This window comes from Penicillium roqueforti (genome assembly GCF_015533775.1).
Source record: "Penicillium roqueforti strain LCP96 04111 chromosome Unknown scaffold_37, whole genome shotgun sequence".
Classification (NCBI taxonomy): Eukaryota; Fungi; Ascomycota; class Eurotiomycetes; order Eurotiales; family Aspergillaceae; genus Penicillium; species Penicillium roqueforti.
This window is the reverse complement of record NW_024067601.1, coordinates 142,249-165,769: the sequence shown is the minus strand read 5'-3', so window position 1 is coordinate 165,769 and position 23,521 is coordinate 142,249. Positions and strand designations below refer to the sequence as shown.

The 23,521-nt window shown below is 49.7% G+C and overlaps 11 protein-coding genes across 11 annotated transcripts; 7 read left to right on the top strand and 4 right to left on the bottom strand.

Moving 5' to 3' along the window:
• Positions 1–1,457: 1,457 nt before the first annotated feature.
• Positions 1,458–1,952, top strand: tim9 (protein transporter TIM9; the record flags this gene model as incomplete). The annotated part of the gene is made up of 3 exons (XM_039077010.1): positions 1,458–1,465; positions 1,569–1,638; positions 1,758–1,952. The coding sequence occupies 3 exons, from the start codon at positions 1,458–1,460 to the stop codon at positions 1,950–1,952; spliced, it is 273 nt and encodes a 90-aa protein (XP_038925220.1).
• Positions 1,953–2,881: 929 nt separating this feature from the next.
• LCP9604111_8823 (bifunctional alcohol dehydrogenase/S-(hydroxymethyl)glutathione dehydrogenase) lies at positions 2,882–4,372 on the top strand (the record flags this gene model as incomplete). Its single annotated transcript, XM_039077009.1, has 6 exons — positions 2,882–2,902; positions 2,964–2,978; positions 3,068–3,182; positions 3,270–3,405; positions 3,455–4,092; positions 4,158–4,372. The coding sequence occupies 6 exons, from the start codon at positions 2,882–2,884 to the stop codon at positions 4,370–4,372; spliced, it is 1,140 nt and encodes a 379-aa protein (XP_038925219.1).
• Positions 4,373–5,261: 889 nt separating this feature from the next.
• Positions 5,262–6,344, top strand: LCP9604111_8822 (putative 1-aminocyclopropane-1-carboxylate deaminase; the record flags this gene model as incomplete). Its single annotated transcript, XM_039077008.1, has 1 exon — positions 5,262–6,344. The coding sequence occupies one exon, from the start codon at positions 5,262–5,264 to the stop codon at positions 6,342–6,344; it is 1,083 nt and encodes a 360-aa protein (XP_038925218.1).
• Positions 6,345–6,518: 174 nt separating this feature from the next.
• Positions 6,519–8,120, bottom strand: LCP9604111_8821 (inositol-3-phosphate synthase INO1; the record flags this gene model as incomplete). The annotated part of the gene is made up of 1 exon (XM_039077007.1): positions 6,519–8,120. One exon carries the CDS (start codon positions 8,118–8,120, stop codon positions 6,519–6,521), a length of 1,602 nt encoding a protein of 533 aa, XP_038925217.1.
• A 57-nt stretch (positions 8,121–8,177) lies between these two features.
• On the bottom strand, positions 8,178–8,495 carry LCP9604111_8820 (uncharacterized protein; the record flags this gene model as incomplete). Its single annotated transcript, XM_039077006.1, has 3 exons — positions 8,178–8,253; positions 8,325–8,388; positions 8,432–8,495. The coding sequence occupies 3 exons, from the start codon at positions 8,493–8,495 to the stop codon at positions 8,178–8,180; spliced, it is 204 nt and encodes a 67-aa protein (XP_038925216.1).
• Positions 8,496–10,429: 1,934 nt separating this feature from the next.
• Positions 10,430–11,012, top strand: LCP9604111_8819 (uncharacterized protein; the record flags this gene model as incomplete). Its single annotated transcript, XM_039077004.1, has 2 exons — positions 10,430–10,493; positions 10,564–11,012. The coding sequence occupies 2 exons, from the start codon at positions 10,430–10,432 to the stop codon at positions 11,010–11,012; spliced, it is 513 nt and encodes a 170-aa protein (XP_038925215.1).
• A 988-nt stretch (positions 11,013–12,000) lies between these two features.
• Positions 12,001–14,052, top strand: LCP9604111_8818 (Zn(II)2Cys6 transcription factor; the record flags this gene model as incomplete). Its single annotated transcript, XM_039077003.1, has 9 exons — positions 12,001–12,029; positions 12,085–12,113; positions 12,162–12,314; positions 12,370–12,689; positions 12,746–13,007; positions 13,064–13,507; positions 13,577–13,683; positions 13,757–13,856; positions 13,922–14,052. The coding sequence occupies 9 exons, from the start codon at positions 12,001–12,003 to the stop codon at positions 14,050–14,052; spliced, it is 1,575 nt and encodes a 524-aa protein (XP_038925214.1).
• A 1,031-nt stretch (positions 14,053–15,083) lies between these two features.
• On the top strand, positions 15,084–17,266 carry LCP9604111_8817 (LIM domain-containing protein; the record flags this gene model as incomplete). Its single annotated transcript, XM_039077002.1, has 3 exons — positions 15,084–15,177; positions 15,237–15,344; positions 15,405–17,266. 3 exons carry the CDS (start codon positions 15,084–15,086, stop codon positions 17,264–17,266), a joined length of 2,064 nt encoding a protein of 687 aa, XP_038925213.1.
• A 1,896-nt stretch (positions 17,267–19,162) lies between these two features.
• LCP9604111_8816 (glycerophosphodiester phosphodiesterase) lies at positions 19,163–20,326 on the bottom strand (the record flags this gene model as incomplete). The annotated part of the gene is made up of 4 exons (XM_039077001.1): positions 19,163–19,756; positions 19,814–19,993; positions 20,038–20,225; positions 20,275–20,326. The coding sequence occupies 4 exons, from the start codon at positions 20,324–20,326 to the stop codon at positions 19,163–19,165; spliced, it is 1,014 nt and encodes a 337-aa protein (XP_038925212.1).
• Positions 20,327–20,682: 356 nt separating this feature from the next.
• Positions 20,683–21,850, top strand: LCP9604111_8815 (zinc-dependent alcohol dehydrogenase family protein; the record flags this gene model as incomplete). The annotated part of the gene is made up of 3 exons (XM_039077000.1): positions 20,683–20,821; positions 20,879–21,325; positions 21,381–21,850. 3 exons carry the CDS (start codon positions 20,683–20,685, stop codon positions 21,848–21,850), a joined length of 1,056 nt encoding a protein of 351 aa, XP_038925211.1.
• Positions 21,851–21,896: 46 nt separating this feature from the next.
• Positions 21,897–22,466, bottom strand: LCP9604111_8814 (cupin domain-containing protein; the record flags this gene model as incomplete). Its single annotated transcript, XM_039076999.1, has 1 exon — positions 21,897–22,466. The coding sequence occupies one exon, from the start codon at positions 22,464–22,466 to the stop codon at positions 21,897–21,899; it is 570 nt and encodes a 189-aa protein (XP_038925210.1).
• Positions 22,467–23,521: the final 1,055 nt, after the last annotated feature.

The following is a 23,521-nucleotide window of genomic DNA, read 5'->3' as shown; positions in this document are numbered from 1 at the left end:
GCACAGGCACGTTACCGAGGCGAAGCAGAACAGAGATGGGATTTGAGAATAAGAACCTGAGAACAAAGGAGTTGAGAAGAAAAGTAATAGGGGATGTGAGTATGTAAGTCTGATGGATGAAGGGATGCGAAAGGGCTAAGAGGTCAGGGTTTCGAAAGGGTCAATGGGGGGGCACGAGCCAAGAGCCGAACACATATGACAGAGTTTATTCTCTGTATTTTAATGACAGGGACTTACTGATCAGGGGGATTTTCATTCTTTTTGCGAACATAAGACTATGAATAGCACAATCTAACCAAGGTTCCCGGGACAAGTTAAAGATGGGTCAGGGTCACCTGTCATATAGAATTGGATCATTGTATGGAGTGCAGGTACGCAATATTCTAGGGATTTGGAATTCTCTGTCATTTGCTACATAGAAACACCCCGATGGAGTAAAATACAGATCTCCCAATACTAGCTTATTGTAGAATTTCTAGAATTTCTAGAATTACGAGCATAAATGTGAAGAGCCGGCCCCGCCTGCGAGTAGTCTGGAACCAACGGGTCTTGGATTGTCTGGAACGTGTCTGGACCCTTTCAGGAATAATTTTACTGGAGATCAGTCGCTTATATCGGGTTTCATATTTTCCGGACCAGGTACCGATTTTCATTTTTTTCTAGTTTTTCAACTCGCTTGACCTTTTGAGTTAGCGTGACCAATAAAGTCGACGGAGTATACATTTAGAGCATATCCATTGTCACTTGATCTATGGAAATGGTGGCTTAGGTACAGGGTACGAGGCATCATATCTACCCTTGGGTCTGTGCATTATTTCCATCCTATTTTTCAGAGATCGTTTCAGAATGCATGCTCTAGGTACATGTAGTTTTTGATATCTTATACGTCATCTGGATCACCGAAAAGTGTAAATAACACGATTAAACCAGATAATCTTTCCGGCCTTTGGTTGTATCTTTCTATCTATGGCTCACCCCTTGGACTAGTCATAAGTCATTGAGGTGGGATTGGCTGTCCATAGCGTCATGAAGTGAGGTTGGAATATCGGTGACGTTGAGATATCACGTGGACTGTAACATCGAGGTTTTTGGCATATTTATCCGATCGGAGAAACTATCCTGCGGGACAGTAGGTAGAACCGTAGAGCTAACAAAGCATCATGACAATACACCGATCTAGCTGGTACAATTTCTATGAAGATTGATCTCCCACAGGCCTGGATTTTAGGTAAACTGTAAAATTGCTGAAGTGAAGGCCCTATGGGCTAGACAACTACCAAGAGAGGAGATGTTGATTAATTGATGGCCTAGTAGCTAAGGCATAACATTTTGAGTCGCGTGGGCTATTATTTATCCGGCACCCGAGAAGCTCAGAACCAGCGGAGCTGACAGCTAACAGAATGACTTGTTGAAAGCATCTTACCATCAAAACATCTTGATCTTATTCATCTATCACAATGGAAGGGTAAGTACACCCTTTGAACCCTCTTTAATTTTTTTGCTATGTTTTCTATCCCATTGTTCCTGAGGGTCATCCTATGAGCAAGCCACTAATACTCAAGTCACAGACTTAACGCAGCGGAACAGCGCGAGTTCGCCTCCCGCATGGAGCGGAAGCAGATGAAGGAGTTCATGACTGTATGTATCTCCTAGCTTCATTGTTCAAGATTCAAGTTCTTATTCCTCTGCCCATGTTCCTCCTTGCCATCAACCACCTGTGTTCTCCCACGCTCAAGATCTAACATCTTCTCTTTCAGATGTACTCCAAGATGGTCCAGCGCTGCTTTGATGACTGTGTCAACGACTTCACCACCAAGTCCCTCATCAACCGCGAGGAGACCTGCATCATGCGCTGTGTCGACAAGAACCTCAAGAGCTCCGCCCGGTTGAACGAGCGCTTCCAGGAGCAGAATGCTGCCATGATGCAGAGCGGCTCCATGGGAGGAAACTAAGAGTCTATTTTGATAATAAGAAACATATTGTCGATGACTATTCTTTATTTTTGGCAACATGCATTCGACAAATTGGGTGGTTGGCGATGCGGCTCGATCGACCCGGTTGTCTCCGGCCCGACAGTGGCTTTATCTGGAGGTTTAGAGGGATGATAACATGGTCGATGACCTGTTGGCGAGGAAGCGAACAAGATCTGCTCCTTTCCGTGTACAATAGTGATTAGCACGGGAGATATCTAACTCTCCTCTCCCGGGGCTCAAAATACAAAAGACTTGACCAAATAAGGGAAATGAGATGTACGTGACCGGGCTCGCAAATCAGAGCTCAGCTTGGATTATATTTGTCTTCTCAAACTCGAGATAGATCCTTTGTTGCTATCAAAGCAATGCAATTTAGGCTTGTGAAGCCCGAGGGTGCGTATTTTCTTGTTTATTCATTTTCCTTGGCGTACACATTCGATGTTCCAGTAAAACTCCGATTCCATGCTATAAACCGCGTTGCCGGATGGTGAATACCACTATTCTGCGACTAATGCGGTCGGAGTCGTACCGTGAGAGGTAATACTATTATATACGTATAGTGCATCCGGACATACAGGGTAGGATGTATACACCTTCCTTTTCCCGCGGAGCTCGGGAGCATTCCCGATCACGCGTTTTTCTATTCGGAAATGCCTTATCGTACTGCATTTCCCCAAGTGAGGAGAAACATATGAGGGGACTTGGAAGCTGTCCGGATCTCCAACTTCTCAAATATTTGATGCTTTATCTTTCCCCTCATTCCCGGATCCACCCCCCACTCCTTCAAAAGCCCGTCATTTCCTCTTCTCTTCTTCCACCACCGTCGTATTCTTGATGTGAGTCCTTTTTTTCCCCCTTGGCATTCCTGTAATTGCTAACAGTATTCGCGTTAGAAATCAATAAGCACAATGGCCAGTACAGTAGGAAAGGTAAATTACTTTTTCCTTCTTCTTTTTAACTGAATAACCTTGCTAACTCGGAAATCTACAGACAATCACTTGCAAGGTAAGCTCGATCCGACCGCCCCGCATATATGACGTCGACCAGCACAGCTCGAATCTGTGAGTCATGAATATTGCTGAACAAATTGACAGGCTGCCATCGCCTGGGAAGCCGGTGCGCCTCTGTCCGTTGAGGATATCGAGGTCGCTCCCCCCAAGGCTGGTGAGGTGCGCATTAAAATCCACCACACTGGTGTCTGCCATACCGGTAAGCCCCGCCATCAACCCCGCCCTATAAAATAAATTGCCGAAAAAAATCCGATCTATCAGAGCCATGATTATTGACATCCCTCAGATGCCTACACTCTCTCCGGCAAGGACCCAGAGGGTGCTTTCCCCGTTGTTCTCGGTCATGAGGGCGCCGGTATTGTCGAGTCTATTGGCGAGGGTGTGACCTCCGTCAAGGTGGGCGACTACGTTGTCGCTCTCTAGTACGTTTTCGGCTCCGATCTCGGCGTTACGGTCCACTGACAATTGTAGCACCCCTGAATGCCGCGAGTGCAAGTTCTGCAAGTCTGGCAAGACGAACCTCTGTGGTAAAATCCGTGCTACCCAGGGTAAGGGTGTTATGCCGGATGGTACCTCCCGTTTCAAGGCCCGCGGCAAGGACCTCCTGCACTTCATGGGCACCTCCACCTTCTCCCAGTACACCGTCGTGGCCGATATCTCGGTCGTCGCGGTCACTCCTAAGATCCCTACTGATCGGTCCTGTCTGCTCGGCTGCGGTATCACCACCGGTTACGGTGCTGCTGTCGTGACTGCCAAGGTCGAGGAGGGCTGCAATGTCGCTGTCTTCGGTGTCGGCTGTGTTGGTCTGTCGGTTGTGCAGGGTGCGGTCAAGAACAAGGCCGGTATGATCATTGCTGTTGATGTCAATGATGGAAAAGAGGCCTGGGCTCGCAAGTTCGGCGCTACCCACTTCGTTAACCCCACTAAGCTCTCCGGCAAGACCATTCAGGAGCACCTGATTGAGATGACTGATGGTGGCTGTGATTATACCTTCGACTGTACTGGTAACGTCGGGGTCATGCGCGCTGCTCTCGAGGCCTGCCACAAGGGCTGGGGTGAGAGCATTATCATCGGTGTTGCTGCTGCTGGTCAGGAGATCTCCACTCGGCGTAAGTTCCCCCCCGCTATTCTTCACCCCCCAGTGTATATTCTCCTGGTCTAACACATGCCACAGCATTCCAACTCGTCACAGGCCGTGTCTGGAGGGGATGTGCCTTTGGTGGTATCAAGGGTCGTACACAACTGCCCGGTCTCGTCGACGACTACCTCAACGGCGAGCTCAAGGTGGACGAGTTCATCACTCACCGCCAATCATTGGATGGTATTAACGCCGCTTTCGATCAGATGAAGGAGGGTGACTGTGTCCGTTGCGTCGTCGACATGCAATAAGGACAATAGTTTGCCAATCGATGAAAAATAACTGATGTGAAATATGAATTTAATTATTTCTTAGATTTGGGTCTTTTTAAACAAGAGTAAGAGTACAATATACGGGGGAGCTTGGAACTTTGTATGGCTGAGGTTGTCATCAAGGTCCTCAACCCCGCGGCACCTTGAGGGTGACCTACTGATGTCAGCTCTATGGATTTCTATATCCCTAGATCTGTCAAAGAAACAAATTGTAGGGCTATAATGTCAACACCGTGGTAAGTAAACTGATAACTGATTCAAACCGCATAATCATAGCATAACAAAGTCCCAGCGCATCAGGCTGGCGGTCGTTGATTTTTGAGACCTTCCTCTCTCTGTTTCTTCTATTTCCTCTCTTCGGGTAGATCTCAAAGCCTTGCAAATACGAAACCGTCTCTTGACCTAGATCAAAGCCGCGGGACAGAGTCAAACATACCTACCGCGCGGTTTATACTTCTGCTAGCGAGAGTCGGAACCCCACCATGTCTGCACCAACGAGCTATGGATGAAGACGCCAATCTCGGTTCTACTTCGGTATAACATAGCTGGTGGCCTATGATAGGTGGTATATTGACTGAATATAGCGCCATTCATGTGCTGACGAGTCTAGGAGGGGCTGTCTTCTGTTATCAGACCCTAGGCCCAACCCCGTTCGCCGCGGCGATGCCCGCGGCGATATCTGGGAGGGGTATATAGTCCACAATATATCAGGGTGTACTGAATCAAACTGTTTCAGTCCTTCTCTACATTCGGTCTATCACTTCTGCTTTGCCTGTCTTATACTGGAGAACAAGTCTCTTCACCACCACCACTACTACAACCATACAACCATACCACCACACTCCAAAACACCGTGCAATCCCCAAAAATGACAGATCCAAACCCAGTCACCCTACCAGCCCCCTTCTCCACAATCCCCCGAACCCCCCTCCTGCTAGGCCCCTCACCAATCCACCCCCTCCCCCGCATAACCGCGGATCTCGCCAAAAACAACCCCCACCCACTCGTAACCATCTACGCCAAACGCGACGACCTAAACTCCGCGTACGCCTACGGTGGTAACAAAACCCGCAAACTGGAGTACCTGCTGGCCGACGCCCAAGCCCAAGGCTGCACGACGCTAGTCTCCATCGGTGGCGTGCAGAGCAACCACACGCGCCAAGTGGCCGCGGTAGCCGCGCGCTCCGGGCTCAAAGCCCGTCTCGTGCAGGAGCACTGGGTCGACTGGACGGACCCGGGCTACGAGAGCACGGGCAACATCCAGCTGTCGCGGCTGATGGGCGCGGATGTGCGGCTCGACCCGTCCGGGTTCGGCATCGAGCACAAGAACACCGCGCAGGCGGTTGTGGAGCAGGCGAAGGCGGATGGGGAAAAGCCTTACTATATCCCTGCTGGTGCGTCGGACCACCCCCTTGGTGGACTTGGGTTTGCGCGGTGGGCGTTCGAGGTTCGGCAGCAGGAGGTGGAGATGGGGGTTTTCTTTGATACGGTGCTTGTGTGTGCTGTCACTGGGTCGACTTTTGCTGGCATGATTGCTGGGTTTAAGTTGTTGGAGAGGTTGTATCCTGGGGATGCGAAGAGGAAGGTTATTGGGATTGATGCTTCGGCGACAGTTGAGGCGACTCGGGCGCAGGTTTTGCGCATTGCGAAGAATACGGCTGCGAAGATTGGGCTTAGTGCCGATGATATTACGGAGGATGATGTTATCCTTGATGATCGGTACCATGCTGGTATCTACGGTATTCCTGATCGTCAGACTTGGGATGCGATTGAGTATGCGGCGAAGATGGAGGCGTTTATTACTGACCCGGTCTATGAAGGCAAGAGCTTTGCGGGTATGATAGATATGATCCGTCGTGGGGAGATCAAGGGTGGAAATATTTTGTATGCGCACCTTGGTGGACAGTTGGCCTTGAATGCTTACTCCGACCTTGGTCGGGTTAATGAATAGACCAACGAATCAAGAGATCAATATGCTTAACTAGAGAATGAAAATGTTACATAAATCTACGGCTTTTTGAATAACTAGGAAGTATAGTTGTAGCATTGTAGCTTGTATTATTTCAAACGAGTGACTATAGTTGGCGCGTAAAGATGATCAAACTAGGGAAGCATGGACGACGTCCTAGAACAGCTTGTGCTCAAGGGTCATATCGGACTCTGGCTGGAGACCAACGCAGGCACGGAAGATGTTAATCAAAGCGGAGCGCTGCTTGCCCAGGGCATTGATGACAGGGGTGCCGGGAGGGGTCAGGGGAGCCTTGAGCATGTAACTGAGAATGCTCAGGACGCTGTGGAAGCCCTTGTAGTCTTCACCCTCGCTGTCGGATTGCCAGCTGATACGGGTCATCATCTCGGCGAGCACAACCAGATCGATGATCAGGGGCGAAGCCAGAAGCGAGTCCTCACAAATGTTGAACAAGCTGATGGTCTGGTGGCCACCCATGAAGATCTCAGCGTAGTACTCATCCAGAGCACGCTTGTTGTCGCCGACAGCAGGCATGTACTTGATGACGACAGTGTGGTCGGGGTGCTCATCCTTCTCATAGAGAACGTGGTTGGCCGCGACCATGTCATCCACAACGTTGGACTTGGAGATCTCCTTAGAGCGGAACTGCTTCTGGGAGCTCAGGTTCTTGCCGTCGTTGTTGCCCAAGTGGTTGTAGCTGGCAATGGAGGTAAGCTTGATACCAGCGTTGATCAGGAAGTCAACGAGAGCCGACTTCATCTTGGTCTGGCCAGACTTGAAGTCATCACCGCCAATGAAAGCACGACGCTGCTCGGCCAACTGAAGGGCACCAGGGACAAAGGTGTTCTGGGGCGAGCCGTTGATGAACGGAGTGTCCTCGAGAATCGCGGCCACAGCAAACACGGTGGAAGGAGCAACCTCCAGATGACCGGCCTTGATGGAGTTTATCAGGTTGTCGGCAGTGTCGTTGACACCGGGAATGATGTCGGCGTACCGCTCAGTGTTGGCAGTCCACATGATAATCACCTTATCCAAGCCGTTCTTAGCCTTGAAGTCGCGAATATCCTTCTGGATCTGCTCGACGTGAGCCCAGCAAGCCTTGTCGCCCTCGATGACATTGTCGGCACGGTCTTCCTGGTTGGCAGCGATAAAGTCGGGGTAGTAGATACTAGGCAGCGGCTTCATCTCGGCCATCTCCTTGCGGACCTGGTTCTTGAGGGTGGGCTCCAGCACCTGAGCACGGTCCATGGACTCGGCGAGATTGAGGCTGCTGATATCCCAACCGCCAATGGTCAGGTCGTTAGGGTGGACCATGGGGAGCAGGTCGTGGAAGGGGATGTTGATCTCCTCGCCGGTCTTAGCATCAGAGCCCAACTTGACAGTGGAGCTCATGACGATAGAACCGTAGTAGTTGGAGGTCTGCTTGCCATCGCGGGTCTCCCAGGAGATATTACGACGGTTGGCCAAGATACCAGCAGTTACGGTGGAACCGTTGTTTCCACCCCAACCGACCAGCATCATACCCACCTTGCCAACCTTGCGGTTGACCTTGAAGTTGTAGTTGGTGGCCTTGGGAGTGGCAACCAACTTGTTGTCCGCGGTGCGGGTGATCTCAGTAGTCTGATAGGCGTACTTCGACTTGATCTCGTCTTCGGTATAGACGACATTGGGGGACTGGACAGTAAAGAGGGAAGATTCTTGGCGAACCGACCCGTTCAGCGCGCCATTGGCAGCATCCGAGCTAGCGTGAGGGGCCATTGCGTTCACAGCGGGATGAATAGGCGAATTGATAGTAGTGTGTGTGATAGCGTAGCCTTAACGGATATAGGGTGCGCAGTCCGATGCTCCTCCACGGTTGGATGAGCGTCGGCCGTTGAACGGGTGGTGCCGCCTGAAGAAGCAGTTAGCAATTGCATTTCTGGATGACGATTGCCTCCTCCTAGAGGCAACAGGGACACTCACGAGTTAAGACTTGTCGCGAAAATTGTGGCGGTTGTATGTGACCACTGTCTCGACGAGAAGTGATCTGACCTGCTGACAAGGTTTATACGAACCTAAGGTAAACGGACAAGAATAATTGAGGATAGAGAGAGAAGAGGAAGGGGAGGAAGAGAGAAGAAGAGGAAGTGGCATGATGGTGACTTTATGTGTCTCCGCCTGTCTCCGGGACCTTGTCCCGTCCCCCGGCTTCCCCCTTTTTCTTTTTTTCCCCTTTTAGCTCCAGAGCTTCTCGTTGGCGATTGATCTTCTTATTGGTTATATCTCACCGTCTATTCGAAAGAAGTCATTGTCAAGCCGATACCGCAGTGATGGCCTTTTCGATGTTCCCGACTACAACACCACTTCTTTGTCCTCTAAGGTACTAACCTTCTCGGGTCCATAGTTACATTATGATCAGCAACTTATTCATAAATCTCCAGTTTTTTTGTGCTGACAGCTACTGGGGCTCCCGAGGTCCGCTTCCGGCCTCGGGCTTCTGCCTGGCCGAGGGATTTATTTCCAAATACGAATTTCGGTGACGTGATTCAGTCTAGGTTGTACATTTTGTGATAACTGTATTTGAATTCTCAATACAACGCAAGCATTGCATTGCAATTGCACTTGAGGTTATAACATACCGGGGTATACGTCAGGCCACGAGTATGGGCGACGGATCGGACCACTACGACAAAACTAATTTTCTGCCTGGCAGAAAATTAGTCAGCTAGCCATACGCTGTTCCACAGCTGTAATGAGTATACAGCAATTTACATTTTCTCTAATTACTCGGTTTCTAACGGTCGTATTGAGTTCAAATTTGAAGATAATAATTAATTAAAATACCCCTCTCCAAAAGTTCTACAGATTGCAAACTAATTACGACTATTAGAAGCTAATAAGTAAGTGTTTTAGGAGGAAAACGTCTTACTAGTATGATCCCAGACCCTGTTATGTGATCATGTACGAGCACGTGCCTTGTTATATGACCATTGCGCCCGTGCGGTCCCGTATAGACCATTCTGCACACTTGGGTACTCCTAACTCCTATACTAGATTGTACTTAGTCGTTGGTTTACCTAACCTAATAGAAACCATACGATCCTCTCCGTATCACACTAGACCGCCTTCGTATTAAATATACTGCCGACTAAGAGTTTCAAATCGGCAGAACTAGTAGAATTCTACTCTGTAAAAGACGGTGAATTCTGGTAGTAGGTTTATGAATGTGAAGACTATTTTATATAGAGTATATTATTCTAGGTCATATGACCTTACTGTAAACCCTACACTCTCCTCCCTTAAATATAGTACTGCAATTATAGAGAGACGTATACTAGAGGTAAATGTGAAGAGGTTGCAATAGTAATTTACATACAGGCCCAAGACCATAATCATACAGGCGGTGATTAGAGCGGTGAGCCAAAAATTAGTTTTGTCGTAGTGGTCCGATCCGTCGCCCATACACGAGCCCTCGGCTGAACCGTGCTGCACATCTGCACTGCACATCGGAGGGGTCGACTCCGCGGGGCAGAATAGCGGTCAGCCATACGCTCAACCTTGGAACGTTGCTTGGCATTGGATTTTGCTTCATTGGAAGTTTTATTTTTCTTGATAGCTGATCATTCACTTCATATTATATGTGGATTATCCTGGACTCAGAAAGGAATTGCGCAGGATAGAGAGTAAATGGTTGCCGAGCACAGGTTGGGAGACATAGCCCTGATTAACCTAGGTAGACCTATAACCTTACCTAGAACTTTAGGATATTGTCAGATAAACTTACCCCTTTTTGTGGTCCTTTGGAATAATTAGTTATTCACATCCTACGCTGAACTTTAGGCAAACATTCCTAATTGAATGCTTAACTATAGGCTTCTAAATCCACACCGCCTTTGTGCTAAACTCACATAGTAGCAAGACAGCAGAGCAGGTACCTACAATTTGTATGGGTGTCCAACTTTATTATCTCGAGGACGGAGTACGGAGTAGAATCCGCCACGATAATGGATCTCGAGATGTTATCAGAGCCCCACAGCAGCAATACCTTCGAAATTTCAACCCGTCTACTTCTATCAGCCTTCCTCACAATGACCGTCAAAGCTTGTGTCACACCAGGATGTGCCAAAACTGGCATTTGGGCCTGCGCAGGATGTGAGCCACCCAACCTAAAGCCTGGCACTGCGGCAGAGAGTGCCAGAAGGCCGACTTCAAAGGCCACAAGCTCAGCTGTGGTCCTACAATTCCATACCACTGCTTCCTGATCAGTCTAATGCGGCCTACATTGAGCCATTCCACCTCAACTCTTACCGAAATTGGGGCCTCGAAATGAAGGAGCTCAAGGAAAGGCTTGGCTGGCCGCAGGCTGATGAGGCTGGAAAACTCTATCCCGAGAAGAACATTGATACTTGGTACTACTACATGTATCAATCGGCCGGTTTCAACCTCCCCAAGAACAAGCTTGCCAGTCAATGCCTGGGACGAACCGTGAAGGGCGATGTAGCTGTCGTCAGATCCTCGCCGGATGATGTCGATGGTTACGACGAGTCCTTTTCCAAAATGGATTTGGTAAGGACCATCGATTACTACAAGACTGCAAACTCTCGCCAGGTGTTCCAGCAACGAGAACACTCGCGACTTCCGCGCAAAATGGGGATGCCAGGGGACTTTTGAAAGGGGTTCCCCATTTCAACTCCTAGGGTCACCGACCTTAGCAATGTTGTGTCCACTGTCTGGTCGTGTCGCTTCCCATGTATACTTGTATCATTTGTCTTTTTGTCTTGCTAAACTGTGTTGTTGCTGCTTTATGTCTCCGTTGTTATTGAACGGGCGTCTCAAAAGTCTTTTACTGCGAAAACATATTCCGGCCTTCTTTGAAACAAATCTTGTCTGCAGTTCATGAAGATATCCATATTGCTGTTATTTCTGGTTGACCAAGTATTCCTGTAAATCCCACTCCCGTTTCTATTACAAAATATCACAAATCGATTATGCAGGGTACTGTGGTGCCCTATATGCAGCAGGTGGTTTCTTGGGGACCATCATCTACATTGGGCTGGCTGATGTGCTTGGGCGTCGGCGAAGTATCATACTCACTTCAGTGACGCAAAATGATCGGGGCTTTCCTCATGGCTAGTTCTTTTCCCCTTTCCCAGTTGGTAGTATCACGAGTTATCCTAGGTCTAGGCACTGGTGGTCAACTAGCTACTATGCCTCTGACAATCGGAAGTATTACTAGCTAGCACGCGTGGTGCCCGAGTCACCCCGTTGGCTGGTCCGGCAGGGCCATGCTGCACGGAAGGTATTGGCAGCTCTGAGGGCAAACTCGAATGTACTATGCATCGATATAAAAGCCAGCCTTCGCCACCGTTACTTGCATGGTGAAAGCATTATTATGGCATCAAGCTCATATGAACCGCAAAGACGTGACGTTTTTTACATTTGGGCTCGTGAGTATATATTGGCGTTGGGCAAAATTTCCTAATACTACTTTCGGAACCAGGTCCTTCGCAAAATACTTATGTAGGTACTTATGGAGTTATAAATTAGCCCTATTTTCGATAAGATCTCGAGAAGTGTCACTGTCGATATTGTGGCACCGAATTAAATCCCCGCAGTGGGGAACTTCCCCGAAGTTGTGAAGAAATTCAACATCTCCATCATGCCCGGTGCGAAGAACACCCAATGCTGGTAAGCCGCCTAAATGACCATAGCGCTTTGGAGACTTGACACTGACAATATTTAGCGATCCATGTCGTGTACTTCATCATAAATGTGATACTACCATCCCACCCCCGGGAACCAGCTCTCTAACTGTCATAGGCGACGGCATCTTGCCGCAATGCAGCCGATGCATTCGCACAGGTCGGGAATGCGCTCGAAGTAAAAAAGAGACGAAGTTCCGACAGGCAAAGGGTCGGACAACGCGTACTAAGTTTCCTAGCAACCAAGTTTGGCTTCGGCCACCACCTAGAGGTTAGATTCCATCCGATTTCCTTGAGATCTAGTCTGACATTCGACCGTTATTTAGTTGACTTTGTACTAGAAAACGGAAGTGGCCAGGTGGATAACTCGACTCAAACGACGCTAAATGTGCTGTCACCTGGGAATTTGCATAGTCATGCTGACTCTATTCCTAAACCGGAAAGGCTGTCTCCCGGGTCCTCATATACCGCCCCTTTGCCGCAACATGATTCCCCAAACTATGAAGTATATACGAGGAGTAGTGCTATCTCGCCAACACTGCAGGTGGTGAGCACACCCGAACGATCACACCGGCGGCCATGGCCCTTGAGAGATCCCGAGGAAGCGCGGCTGTTGCGGCATTTTGTTGAAAAGGTTGCACCGTTCGTAAGTGATGATATTTTGTTCTGTATGGTGAGCGGCATTCTGACTATAATATCAAGTTTGATTGCACGGATCGCCAGCAGCATTTTGCCATCCATATCCCTTACCGAGCACGCCGTTGCGAGACGTTATTTAATGCAATATTGGCCATGTCAGCTCGTCATTTGAATCGCACAACAGGGTTTGACCCTTTTGTGTCGGATAATTACTATCAAGCATGCCTGGAGAAGTTAATTCCCGCGCTGGATGACCACGGTGTTACGATGGATGATGATTTATTGGCTGCTACTGTAATCCTACGCTTGCTGGAAGAGTTTGATGGTGGGTAGTGGATCCCTTCGCACATGTGTCAAGAAGCCAGTTAACGATGATCATAGTACCACTCGCGGGGTCCGATATTCGAGGCCACTCCTTCGGGACAAAGGCTTTCATACGGTGTCCATCAATGATGACTACAACCCCGAGTCTCCGGCAGGCTGTCTACTGGAGTGGCCTACGCCAGGAGATATACAATTCCCTTAGCCTCCATCAGGCCCCAGACATTGATTTGAGGTCCTTTGATTTGAATTTCCACTCTAACTCGCTGGGCTCTGATGCAGGTGATTGCGCATGGGCGAATCAAGCAATCACTCATTGTGCCCACGTTCTGGTATTTTGTTTTGGGAAGGGACCTCGCTCAGCGGCTGTGCATGCAGAGCTTACGGCACATAATCAGCAATGGAGTGAGACTCGACCGAACTCTTTCGACCCCTATTTCGTGGGTGAAGATGTGGTGGTGGGAACTGAATTCCCCGATATTCGTTACAGTTGTCCCTGGCACGGTACGTATCGGCGATATATCTTGGAAACCGTTCGAGATATGAACCGAGGCTGATCGCTTGTGATGATAGCAATCGGCAATCAATATATCGATCTTGCCCAGATTCTGCTTTCTGTGCATGACCCAACTCTGCCAACAGTTGGACCTCTGCGCAGAGGCCTGATACAGGAGGCTGATGTAAGTGTCCCAGTAACCCGTGGACCTTCCAATCTACTTTCAATACTCAAGCGGAGACTGACAGGTGGTTCAGGATCATATCCGTAGGGGGGTTTGGACATTATGTGGCGCTTCATTATCCAATGCCTCTGTACCCCCAGCCATGGTTGTCGGTTGTATGGCCATCCATCTCTGTAAGCATCCGAAACTATTTTCAACATCTTCTAGTAAGTATAAACGAGGCTGACCAATATCACAGGCGGCGATCGTTTCACGGACCCACATGAACAGGACCACTTGATCCAGGTTCTTATCCAAACGGATACACTTCATGGTTGGCCAACCCATGCCCTCCAGGGACAGCTTTGGGACACCTGGGGCAAGCGATGAAAGCGAGATAGGCGCTAGTGTAGGTACGCTAAGCTACATATATGTACATGTTGTTATGGTTCCTATTAAAATACCCGGGCTTGGCGCGTTAATTCTTGCAACTACCTAAATGGTAGCAGCGTAACCAACAAGGTACGTATGTTGTATGTTGTATGAAATATGGAATACGTATTTCTACTTTTGGCCAAGTTCAGGGTCTTGCATGATCCGTGGCGTTGAGTGGGAAGTAGTGGCCAGTAATAGGAGCGGGCTCGGATGGAAGAAAAAAGGGCCCCGCGGATCGCCGAAAACCACAAATTGATTCTTTTCCTTGCCGTCTTCTAGGAATATCCCGACAACCTTTGGAATATCGCCACATAATCCCATCAGGCCTGTCTGCCAGAAGGAAGTCTGATATTGCACTGTTTGTGTCGAAATCCATTCAAAATTGCAGATCGAGAGATAACCCGCCGATCGAATGATTGCAAGTCTCAAACATTCACCCGGGAAATGTGATTGGTGCTAGTGGAGGATCAGACACTAGGTACGGACCAGTCGCATTGCAAGCTGTGTCTCTTTTTCCGTGATGTGCGTATGTTCCCTGTGCACGCATTTCCTTGGGCTCCACTGGCGGTTTGGGAGAATGGATGGATTTAGTGATGTTAGTGGATATAGTGGTATAGAGACACTTCAAGGGCTATTATTACAACAACGCACTCGGTATATCTGTAAATAGAATAGGCAATATGGCACTCATATCGCACAATATCTCATATCAGTATCTTATAATAACCTCAGTACTCCGTAACTCCCAATGTAACCCCTGAAGACAGTTACGCACCCCCTTTCCGCACTGGAGACGCTAACTAGACTAGCGTGTTTTCCGGGTCTGGCACAAAGCGCAGTCCCCCATACAATCACAATCGCTAATTCTCCTTGAGATCTCAACTTCAGCTTTTCTTCGGACTTGCTCTAGAATAGTCTTCCCCATATCTCGAGGGGATATGGCCCACTGAATTCGATGTTCACGATCTTTGATGGCTTCAATGAACATGGGCATGTTGCCCACCATCAAATGCTCCAATTGTGGGTGCAACGTCGAGATCTCCTCTATGGGGGATCATACCTGCATTCGAAATGAGTTCGGTAGGCTTTGAATATCCAATATGGCCCCGGGGAAGTCTACATGCTGACTTTTGCTCCAGTTGCACCTATCCCATCACCGCCTTCATCGGCAGGATTCGAATCGGACCGTTTCATAGAGGCAAAGGTTGGCCGAGGGAGGCCGCCGGCTATAGACTCCTCCGCTGCAAGTATGTCTCAAATCGCCATGTGGAAAGCTGGAGGGATTCCCGACTGACCCTTACATATAGATCGAGCATTCTTGCAGCCCAGTATGCCGACACCAGTTAACAATCTCCATCTACCACCTCTCCCTGCCAGTCCAGTACCTCCATCTACGGTGCGCCCGTATCAGCACAGTCTGACCGATGATTCGGTCTTCTCATTCCCCATGCCTGGAAACAGATCGCCGACTGAAGTGAGGACACCGAGTCCAATGACGGATCGGACTGCGCCTAAACCACGGCCACCACTTTCGTCGCAGGGACAAGGGCTGAGCTTGATGCCAGAGAATATAAAACTTCCACCTAGTCCAATGCCACCTATGTCCCCGGATAAGAACCATCGCAGGGAGGAGTCGGCGGTGAGCAACAGCAGCTATCGGACCTCTTTGGCTAGCAGTCGCTACGGCGGTTCTACAACGAGATCATCATCCAACAGCCTTTCGCGTGGTTTCCGGTCGTTTATGGACGATACCCCACCGATGCCACTGGCACCTCTCCGCACCCCCAATCAATCCTCTTTCTCCCGTGATTCCAACCTCTCGGCGGGATCCCGGATTAGCAAGGAAGAAGCCAGTGGATTCGACTTTGGTATTCCAGAAGCCCAAAGCCCGATTACCGGACTAGATGATCTCCCGGAGGAACCTCCTTCGTCCAAATTCCAGGATAATACCAAATATGTCGCTTTCAATCCTGCGAACCTCCACCCTGCGGCAGCGACGACAGAGCTAGGTAACGATGCACCAAGGAAAAGCTCTAACGCGAGTACGACGAGTGCATTTTCCGTCACTAGTTTCGCTCGAGCTCTCGGTCTGGAAGAGCAAATGAATCACTCTGAAAGCTCTGGCTCCGATTCATCTCCTTCCGATGCCCGCAGTGGTAGTTCCATGTCCAGTGTTCCTTCCGATGTCAGCTTGAACCGACACAAACCCTCCGATCCGCTAAATCTGTCACCCTTGGTTGAAGAACTGCCCGCTCGGACCCGAGAGACTGTTCTAGAAATACCTGGCAGTATACCGAGCACCATGGGCGATGTCCCTCTTATTCCGGCTGCTTTCTTCAGCCCGGATTCACCCACCGACCCTTCAATCAACCGAGATGGCTTGTCGTTGATTGCAGAGAGGAAACATGTGCCTCCGACTTCGCTCCCAGCACAACCCAAGCAATCGATCCCCCGGAAGCCACCAGCACAACGCTCATTTACAGCACCCGTACCACAAGCACAGCCACAAACGCCACCGACACCCACCCGGTCCGTGACACGTTCGAAGGGAAAGTGTAAAGGCTGCAATGAGATAATCACAGGAAAATCGATATCATCCTCGGACGGACGTCTCACAGGTCGATACCATCGTGGCTGTTTCGTTTGCTTTGAGTGCCACTCTCCTTTCCAAACGGTCGATTTCTACGTCCTCAACAATCGACCCTTCTGCGCGCAGCACTACCACGAGCGCAACGGGTCCCTTTGCGCCGGTTGTCACACCGGCATCGAGGGTCACTACTTGGAGACCGTCGAGCGGAACCCTGCACGGTCTGATCGCCGTCGATTCCACACCCAGTGCTTGCAGTGTCGTACATGTCATATCCTTCTCAAGGGCGACTACTTCGAGTGGAATGGCGAAGTCTTCTGCGAAAGAGATGCTCGCCGAGCCGCTGCTGCCTCCCACCCGCCACCCCCTGGTCCTCCTGGTCCTCCTGGTCGTCTCCGCCCCACACTACCTCCATCTCCCCTGGCCCAGTACCCACCAGGCCCATACCATACGCCTGGTGGAAGACACGGACCTGGATATGGGCCTGGGCCTGGGCCCGGACTCCACCCCGGTGCCCCATTCCCCCCTGGTGGTGGAGGACGATTCCCCGAACGACGGACTACTAAGCTTATGATGACTTGAGCAAACCGTGCTTGTCATTCTTCTTTCTTGTGAAATCTTGCAAAACGCTGAGTTGCACATTCCTTTTTTCCGCATATCTACCGCGGTTTGTATTCCACTTTCTTCATTCCTTTATATATCGCGATATACCCTCTGTGCTATCTCGCCCATTTGGCTTTCGCTGGCAATGGTGTTGGTCGTTTGTTTTCCCCTCTACATCAGGGCTATCCTACATCTGCATCCATCGAAAATGCCCCATTGGCATGTTTTGTGATTTTTGGGCCATCATTCGCGGTGGTGTATTTGTTGATTCTTCATGCCGAAATGTTTCTAATGTACTCTCTATCGGCTCGGTGTTTGGTTGGCGGATTATCTCTTGTACATGATTTACAACTAGAATATGAGGACCTGTGAGATTGATGCCGAAAATGACCGCTTTTGAGGCCAGAAACGGCTGCATTTCCACCCGTAACTTTAGACGTGCAGCGGCCCTCAACCGACCCTTTTTTGCCCGCCCGCAATACGGTGATCTCTCGCCTTTATGGCATTTCTGTGCTTTACGGGCGACTAAGTGTGCCATCGGAACATGACTCTCATTGAATGGAGGGCATGGGTATATGTGGATGTGACCGAGAGCGGCGGCTTCCGAGTCCGACGGGGACCACAGGAAGTCTGTGGTCGGCGGTAGTATTCGGACCGTCTAAGAAACCTTACCTATATTGAGCGAGTGGTTGTATCCATCCTGGTTGCCAGCGATCACACGTTGAAGGTCTATTCTTCCTGCTAACTGCGGTCTTAACGCTGCGGGATAGATAATCATCCAACCAATTGAGATGAAATAATGATTTGTCTACGTCATTTTGAATACTCTGCGGCGAATTAGACGCATCATGCAGCTCCTCGGGGGATATTGAAATAGTTGTAGTTTCCAGGGCATGCGTGAAGGCGTGCAATGAGAGGGATAGGAAGGCGAGGTAGAATCCCACGCTTTTGCTTCTATTGGACTGGGACATGATGAACTCCCGATGGTTCCATATGAAGGAGGCTAGGAAACCAGAAACAAAAGGAGGGCGTGCTGGTTATACAAGTATGGATCCATAACAAAGAACGGCTTCCGCCCCCAATGTACGGAGTGACTGCAGAAAAATGGGGGCTGACTACGGCCAACTCAATGTTGGAACCGACTCTCTCCATCATACCATCTTTCTACCACCGCTTTCCTGCACTTCGGCCAACTCCAAAATGAACGCTATAGACTCTGAAAGATTTTTCTGGGGCGCTCCAACTTCGAACGCTAAGTCAGTATACCATCTTGCGCATTCTTTATTTGCTGACCTCGACAAAGCTTCTGTGAGACGGACTACGCCGTGAGCAGATACATCGCCGAGTTTGTCAACAGCTTGACGAATGTCGTCTACAGTAAGATACTGGAAAGAATGTGAAATTCTGATCTAACTGATCTTCATCGGTAATCTACGGCATCTACGGGCTACGCTACCTACGACGGAAAGCGAACAAGTATGGTGATTCTTTACTGAATCCACGCAAATCTAGTCTATGGAGTACTTTTCGAGCCAATGCTTGCGTTTGATGTGTGATCTGCCAATCGGATTGCGGAATGTGCCCGGCAAGTGGGTCTCCCAGCTGGCATAATGGGCTGATGTGCGGTCAATAGTTCGGTGGGTGTGGGGGAAGAGCAGGGAAGACGGGTCTTTTATATCGGGAGTATTGAAGGGAGGCTACGAGACGGCGTATTGATGCGCTAAACCCTCGGAGGCAAAACTAACTCGAAAAGGCAATTCACAGGGCCGCCGTTTACAAGTTTAATGGACGTAAGACATAATGTGTGTTCTAAGTTTGATCAAATAACCTAAATCCATGCCTCATTATATCGTAAACATTGATATACCATTGCAATCATTTCGACTTGTGATTCTCAAGCTCTAGTGGCTCAACCGGATAGAGGTACACACGCTTCATGATCCAGCCGAAGCAAATGACATAAAGCGCCACCGCGATGATCTCCATACGTTGTCTCACAGTGATGCGGTCTAAACTGGGATTTGGAACACCCAATACACCCGAATGTTCCTTCTCCCACCCATCGCAGACCTGGCGGAATCGACCGGGCTCGTCGGAGATGACGCCGTCGATCTCGTGTCGGATACACCAACGCATTAGGTTCGGCGAATTCACCGTCCAGACATAGACTTTACGCCGGGCTGCGCGCGCCTCATCCAAAAACCCCCGTCCTAGTGGGCCCATCAGGATCTTCTGGTTGATGTTGAAGGATATAAGGGGTACTTGTAGGAATTGGCGAGCATAGCTCACGTCGACGCAGATTAGTGTCACTGCACACAGTGGCAAGTGCTTTGCTCGTGCGGGGAGGTATCGTGAAGACCAGAAGCCGAGAACGATTCGTCGCTGCCAGTCGGGGCCGCCCGCGGGTGTAGGGACTGACTCGATGGTTTTGGCAATCAGTTCCATTATGGCGAAGGGTTCATTGGCGAGCTGAGAAGTTGATTATGTTAATGAATGATGATGTGCGAATCGGGGAGAACCACCTACCTTTATGTCTAGCAACATCCAGAAATTCTCCCGACCTGGTTGTCTTAGGTATTCTAACACATCGGCCAACCGGGGCATCGGTTCATGGGGAGCTTGTATAGTTCGCAGAGTTTTTAAATACTCCCAGTCGCACTCGCTGACCTTCTTCTTAATACCGTAGCAGCGCATGAGGCTTGCATCCTTGGATCGATGAGCGTAGTTCTAGATCGGGTGTATGCACCTACGTGTGATAACACCACGATTCCATCGCGGGAAATATGAAGGTCAAGCTCGAGGGCTTGAGCTCCTGCCCGAATGGCGCCATCGATTGACAATATAGTGTTCTCGGGATATTGGCCCTTGAATCCCCGATGGGCGATGGCTTGAGGCAAACGCGGGCAGGCGTGGGCAACCGGTGATCGGTGGAAATGAGCTTGCGAGGACGAGTTAACTTGATAACACCGACACGGAGAGTTACACACCTGGAATTTCATGCAAATGATCTTGCGAAACTATAGACGATGGGTCGCCCATTTTGAAAAGAGTTGTGAGTGTTGAAGAAGAGATGCCATCGGAGTTTGGCGGAGATAGACCCCGCTGCACGGTCTAATGTGGACTCAGGTGCTCACAGTTGCTTTCCAGACTTTCTATTCTCGTGCGGAAAGAGGCCAAAAGATCGGGATCAGCACTTAAAGATCTCTGTCTGGTCTTCAACCGCCAGGAAGAAAGCAGCCCTGGAGCTTTAGAGAGGAGGCTGGTCGAACACCCCGATTACTCATCACTAGTGAGGTGGATCCGTCTCCAATTTCCCCATGTTGATTTATAGCCTCCATTTCCCAAGTTGTTGTGCTCATTAAATTGCATCTGTTCTGCGACTAAGCTGGTAGACAATGGCCGTTCAGCAATGGATCACGCCCTTGAAGGGAATTGACAGCCTTAGCCGGACCGAAGCTCCCGTTCCCGTACCAGGGCCGAGCGAAGTCTTGGTAGAGATCCGTGCTGTCTCTCTGAACTACCGCGACGTGGAAGGTAAGTCGCCCACCAAGAATAAACATGTAGGACATATGCTGAAAAAGTCTTTCAAAGTGACCAACGGCGAGTATAAGCATCACAGAACAGCCAACCAGGATGCCACCATCGTACCCTGCTCGGACATGTGTGGGGTAGTGACACAGGTTGGATCTGGCGTGAGCAAGTGGACAGTCGGCGACCGGGTGCTTTCGACTTTCCTGCCAGATCATCAAACTGGCCAGGTGACTGAGAAGGAGCTTGCCAGGAGCCTGGGGCTGCCGCAGAATGGTGTCCTTGCAACTCACCGCGTGTTCCCTGATTACGGCCTGGTGAAAGCGCCTAGCTTCATGTCAGATGAGGAGGCGGCTACTCTTCCCATCGCTTCAGTCACAGCATGGATGTCTATAAATGGTTTGCGACCGATGGGGCAGAGCGGCGGGAAGGATGAATATATTTTACTCCAGGGAACCGGTGGTGTGGCTATTGCCGGACTACAGATTGCGAAGGCCGCTGGCGCGAAGGGTGGGCAATCGGATTATTACCGCTTATAAGACCTAATCGCTGATCTTGCAAACAGTTATTATCACCTCCTCGTCTGATGCTAAATTGGAGCAGGCTAAAGAGCTAGGCGCCGATTTTACCATCAACTACCGCACCAACCCCAACTGGGAAATCGAAGTGATGAAGGTGACTGAGAACCACGGTGCTGATATCATCTTGGAAGTTGGTGGCGCTAAAACCTTGCGGAAGAGCTTTGATTGCATCGCTTTTGGGGGGTTGATCGACTGCATTGGCTATGTCTCAGGCAAGATAGATGCCGATGAGGACCGCTTGAACGTCAATCTGCTGGCTCTTCGTCGGACGGTCACCCTCAAAGGAATTATCAACGGCCCGAAGGATCGGTTTGAAGAGATGATACGGTTCTACGAAGAAAATCAGATTCACCCAGTAGTTAACCGGGTCTTTTCATTTGCCGATTCCAAGGAAGCATTCAGATTTCTGGAAAGCGGGAGCCACTTTGGTAAGGTAGTTATCAAAGTTCAATAGAGCCCTAGGGCTCTAATGGTGTCGAATCTCATTGTCGAATTATCATTCACTCCTGATTGCCACTTGGCTTCATTATCCCAGCGCCAATTCCCAGATCTTCTCCCATTTCCTTCCCAGCCACCGTCAATTTCTTGCAATCCTGCAGCACGAACAGGAGACGGGCCCATTCTGTCCCGCTGGTATTGCGCCATCCATGCATCGTAGCCCGCTGCACAGCAACATCTCCTCTGTTCATGATGACTGGCTCGCTATCTTCCAAAATCATTTCAACCTGCCCCTCGAGTACCACGCCGTAGTCGAGGCTCTGCGTCCGGTGAACGACAGCAGGGTTGTTGGGCGCGAAGTCCACAATGCGGCATACGGTTCCACCAGGGTTAACGAGTCCCAGCTGGCCGGATTGTGTCAATGTCTCGTGGGTCTTGATGTCCGCGTCGTTGTTGAGATCCGGAGGGAATTGGCTCGTATAAACAACATTGAATGCCATCTTGCCTTTTTCAAGTGATACCCATTCAGCCGGTGTCGACGAATGTATCACTGCCTTCCCGTTCTCGTTGTGACCTGTGATATGCCGAGTGACTACCCGCAAAGGCGACACTTCACTGGGATTGGAAGCCATTGTTTATAGGACACGAAGTGGAAATGGAGGTATGAAGCTGTTGAAATCAATCAATGTGCGGAATACAATGTGTGCCCTCGGATGATTATATAGTCTCACTCCACGTGACACGGGGCGGTGCATGTCAGCTTGAACAGCGGTGAGCTGGATGGAACCGCAATGGCTTACGAGTATCCTTGGTTGGATGTGGGCGTGTTCGAAAGCGACCATCACGTCAGACCTGATTAGAAGATTGTCGGTTCGGTTGCCACTTTCGGCGCTGACTGCGATCCCGTAGCTCAGATCGGGCGCACAAAAGAAAAATCCAAGAGACAAATGTTGCAGACGAGTTCAACTACATCGATATAAGCCAGGAACCCTCCCGGGGGAGCTTCAGGATTCTTTTTTACCTTGGTCCACAGGTAGGACTACCAGCACCACCCTAATTCGCACGCGAGGCCCATATCCATGGCTGGGTATTTAGAGGATTGTGATGATTGCAAGGGAGTACCCCTTGCTTTTGGAGGTTCGATTTCTCTATGCCGACTCTTTGCCGACTCTGACACACATTCGGCCGACGAAGAATCCCTCGATGATATGTCCAACGCGCATTTCGTCGAGTCGTGCACATATAGACAATCACCAGGCAGTCTGGCTTTGCAGTTAAGCATGCCTCGGTTTGACCGTAACCTCAGCAACTGCATAGAAGCATAAACGCCTCGTACTCGAGATGGCGACACCACGCTCGTTCCAGCGCGCTGCTCGTGATCCCACCAGGTACCACCATCAGCAGAGCGCCGGCATGCCGAGGAATGCCTCGCAATGCTTATATTAAGGAGTCGGTTCCGATTTGAGCAGTGGAGAGTTTATGTGAACCAATAGCTTGATGCAATCTAATCTAACACGAGAAGAATAGTGAGTTGATACACCAGAGTTGGGGGGCGTGGGGGTGTGGGGGTTCTTGGACGACGGAGGTTATAGTTATCTTGGAATCAGATATGGATGGATGTAGGTAACCCTAATATGAAGTTAGACTGTATGTGTCAGCGAGATTAGGAACATGAGGCTTATGGACA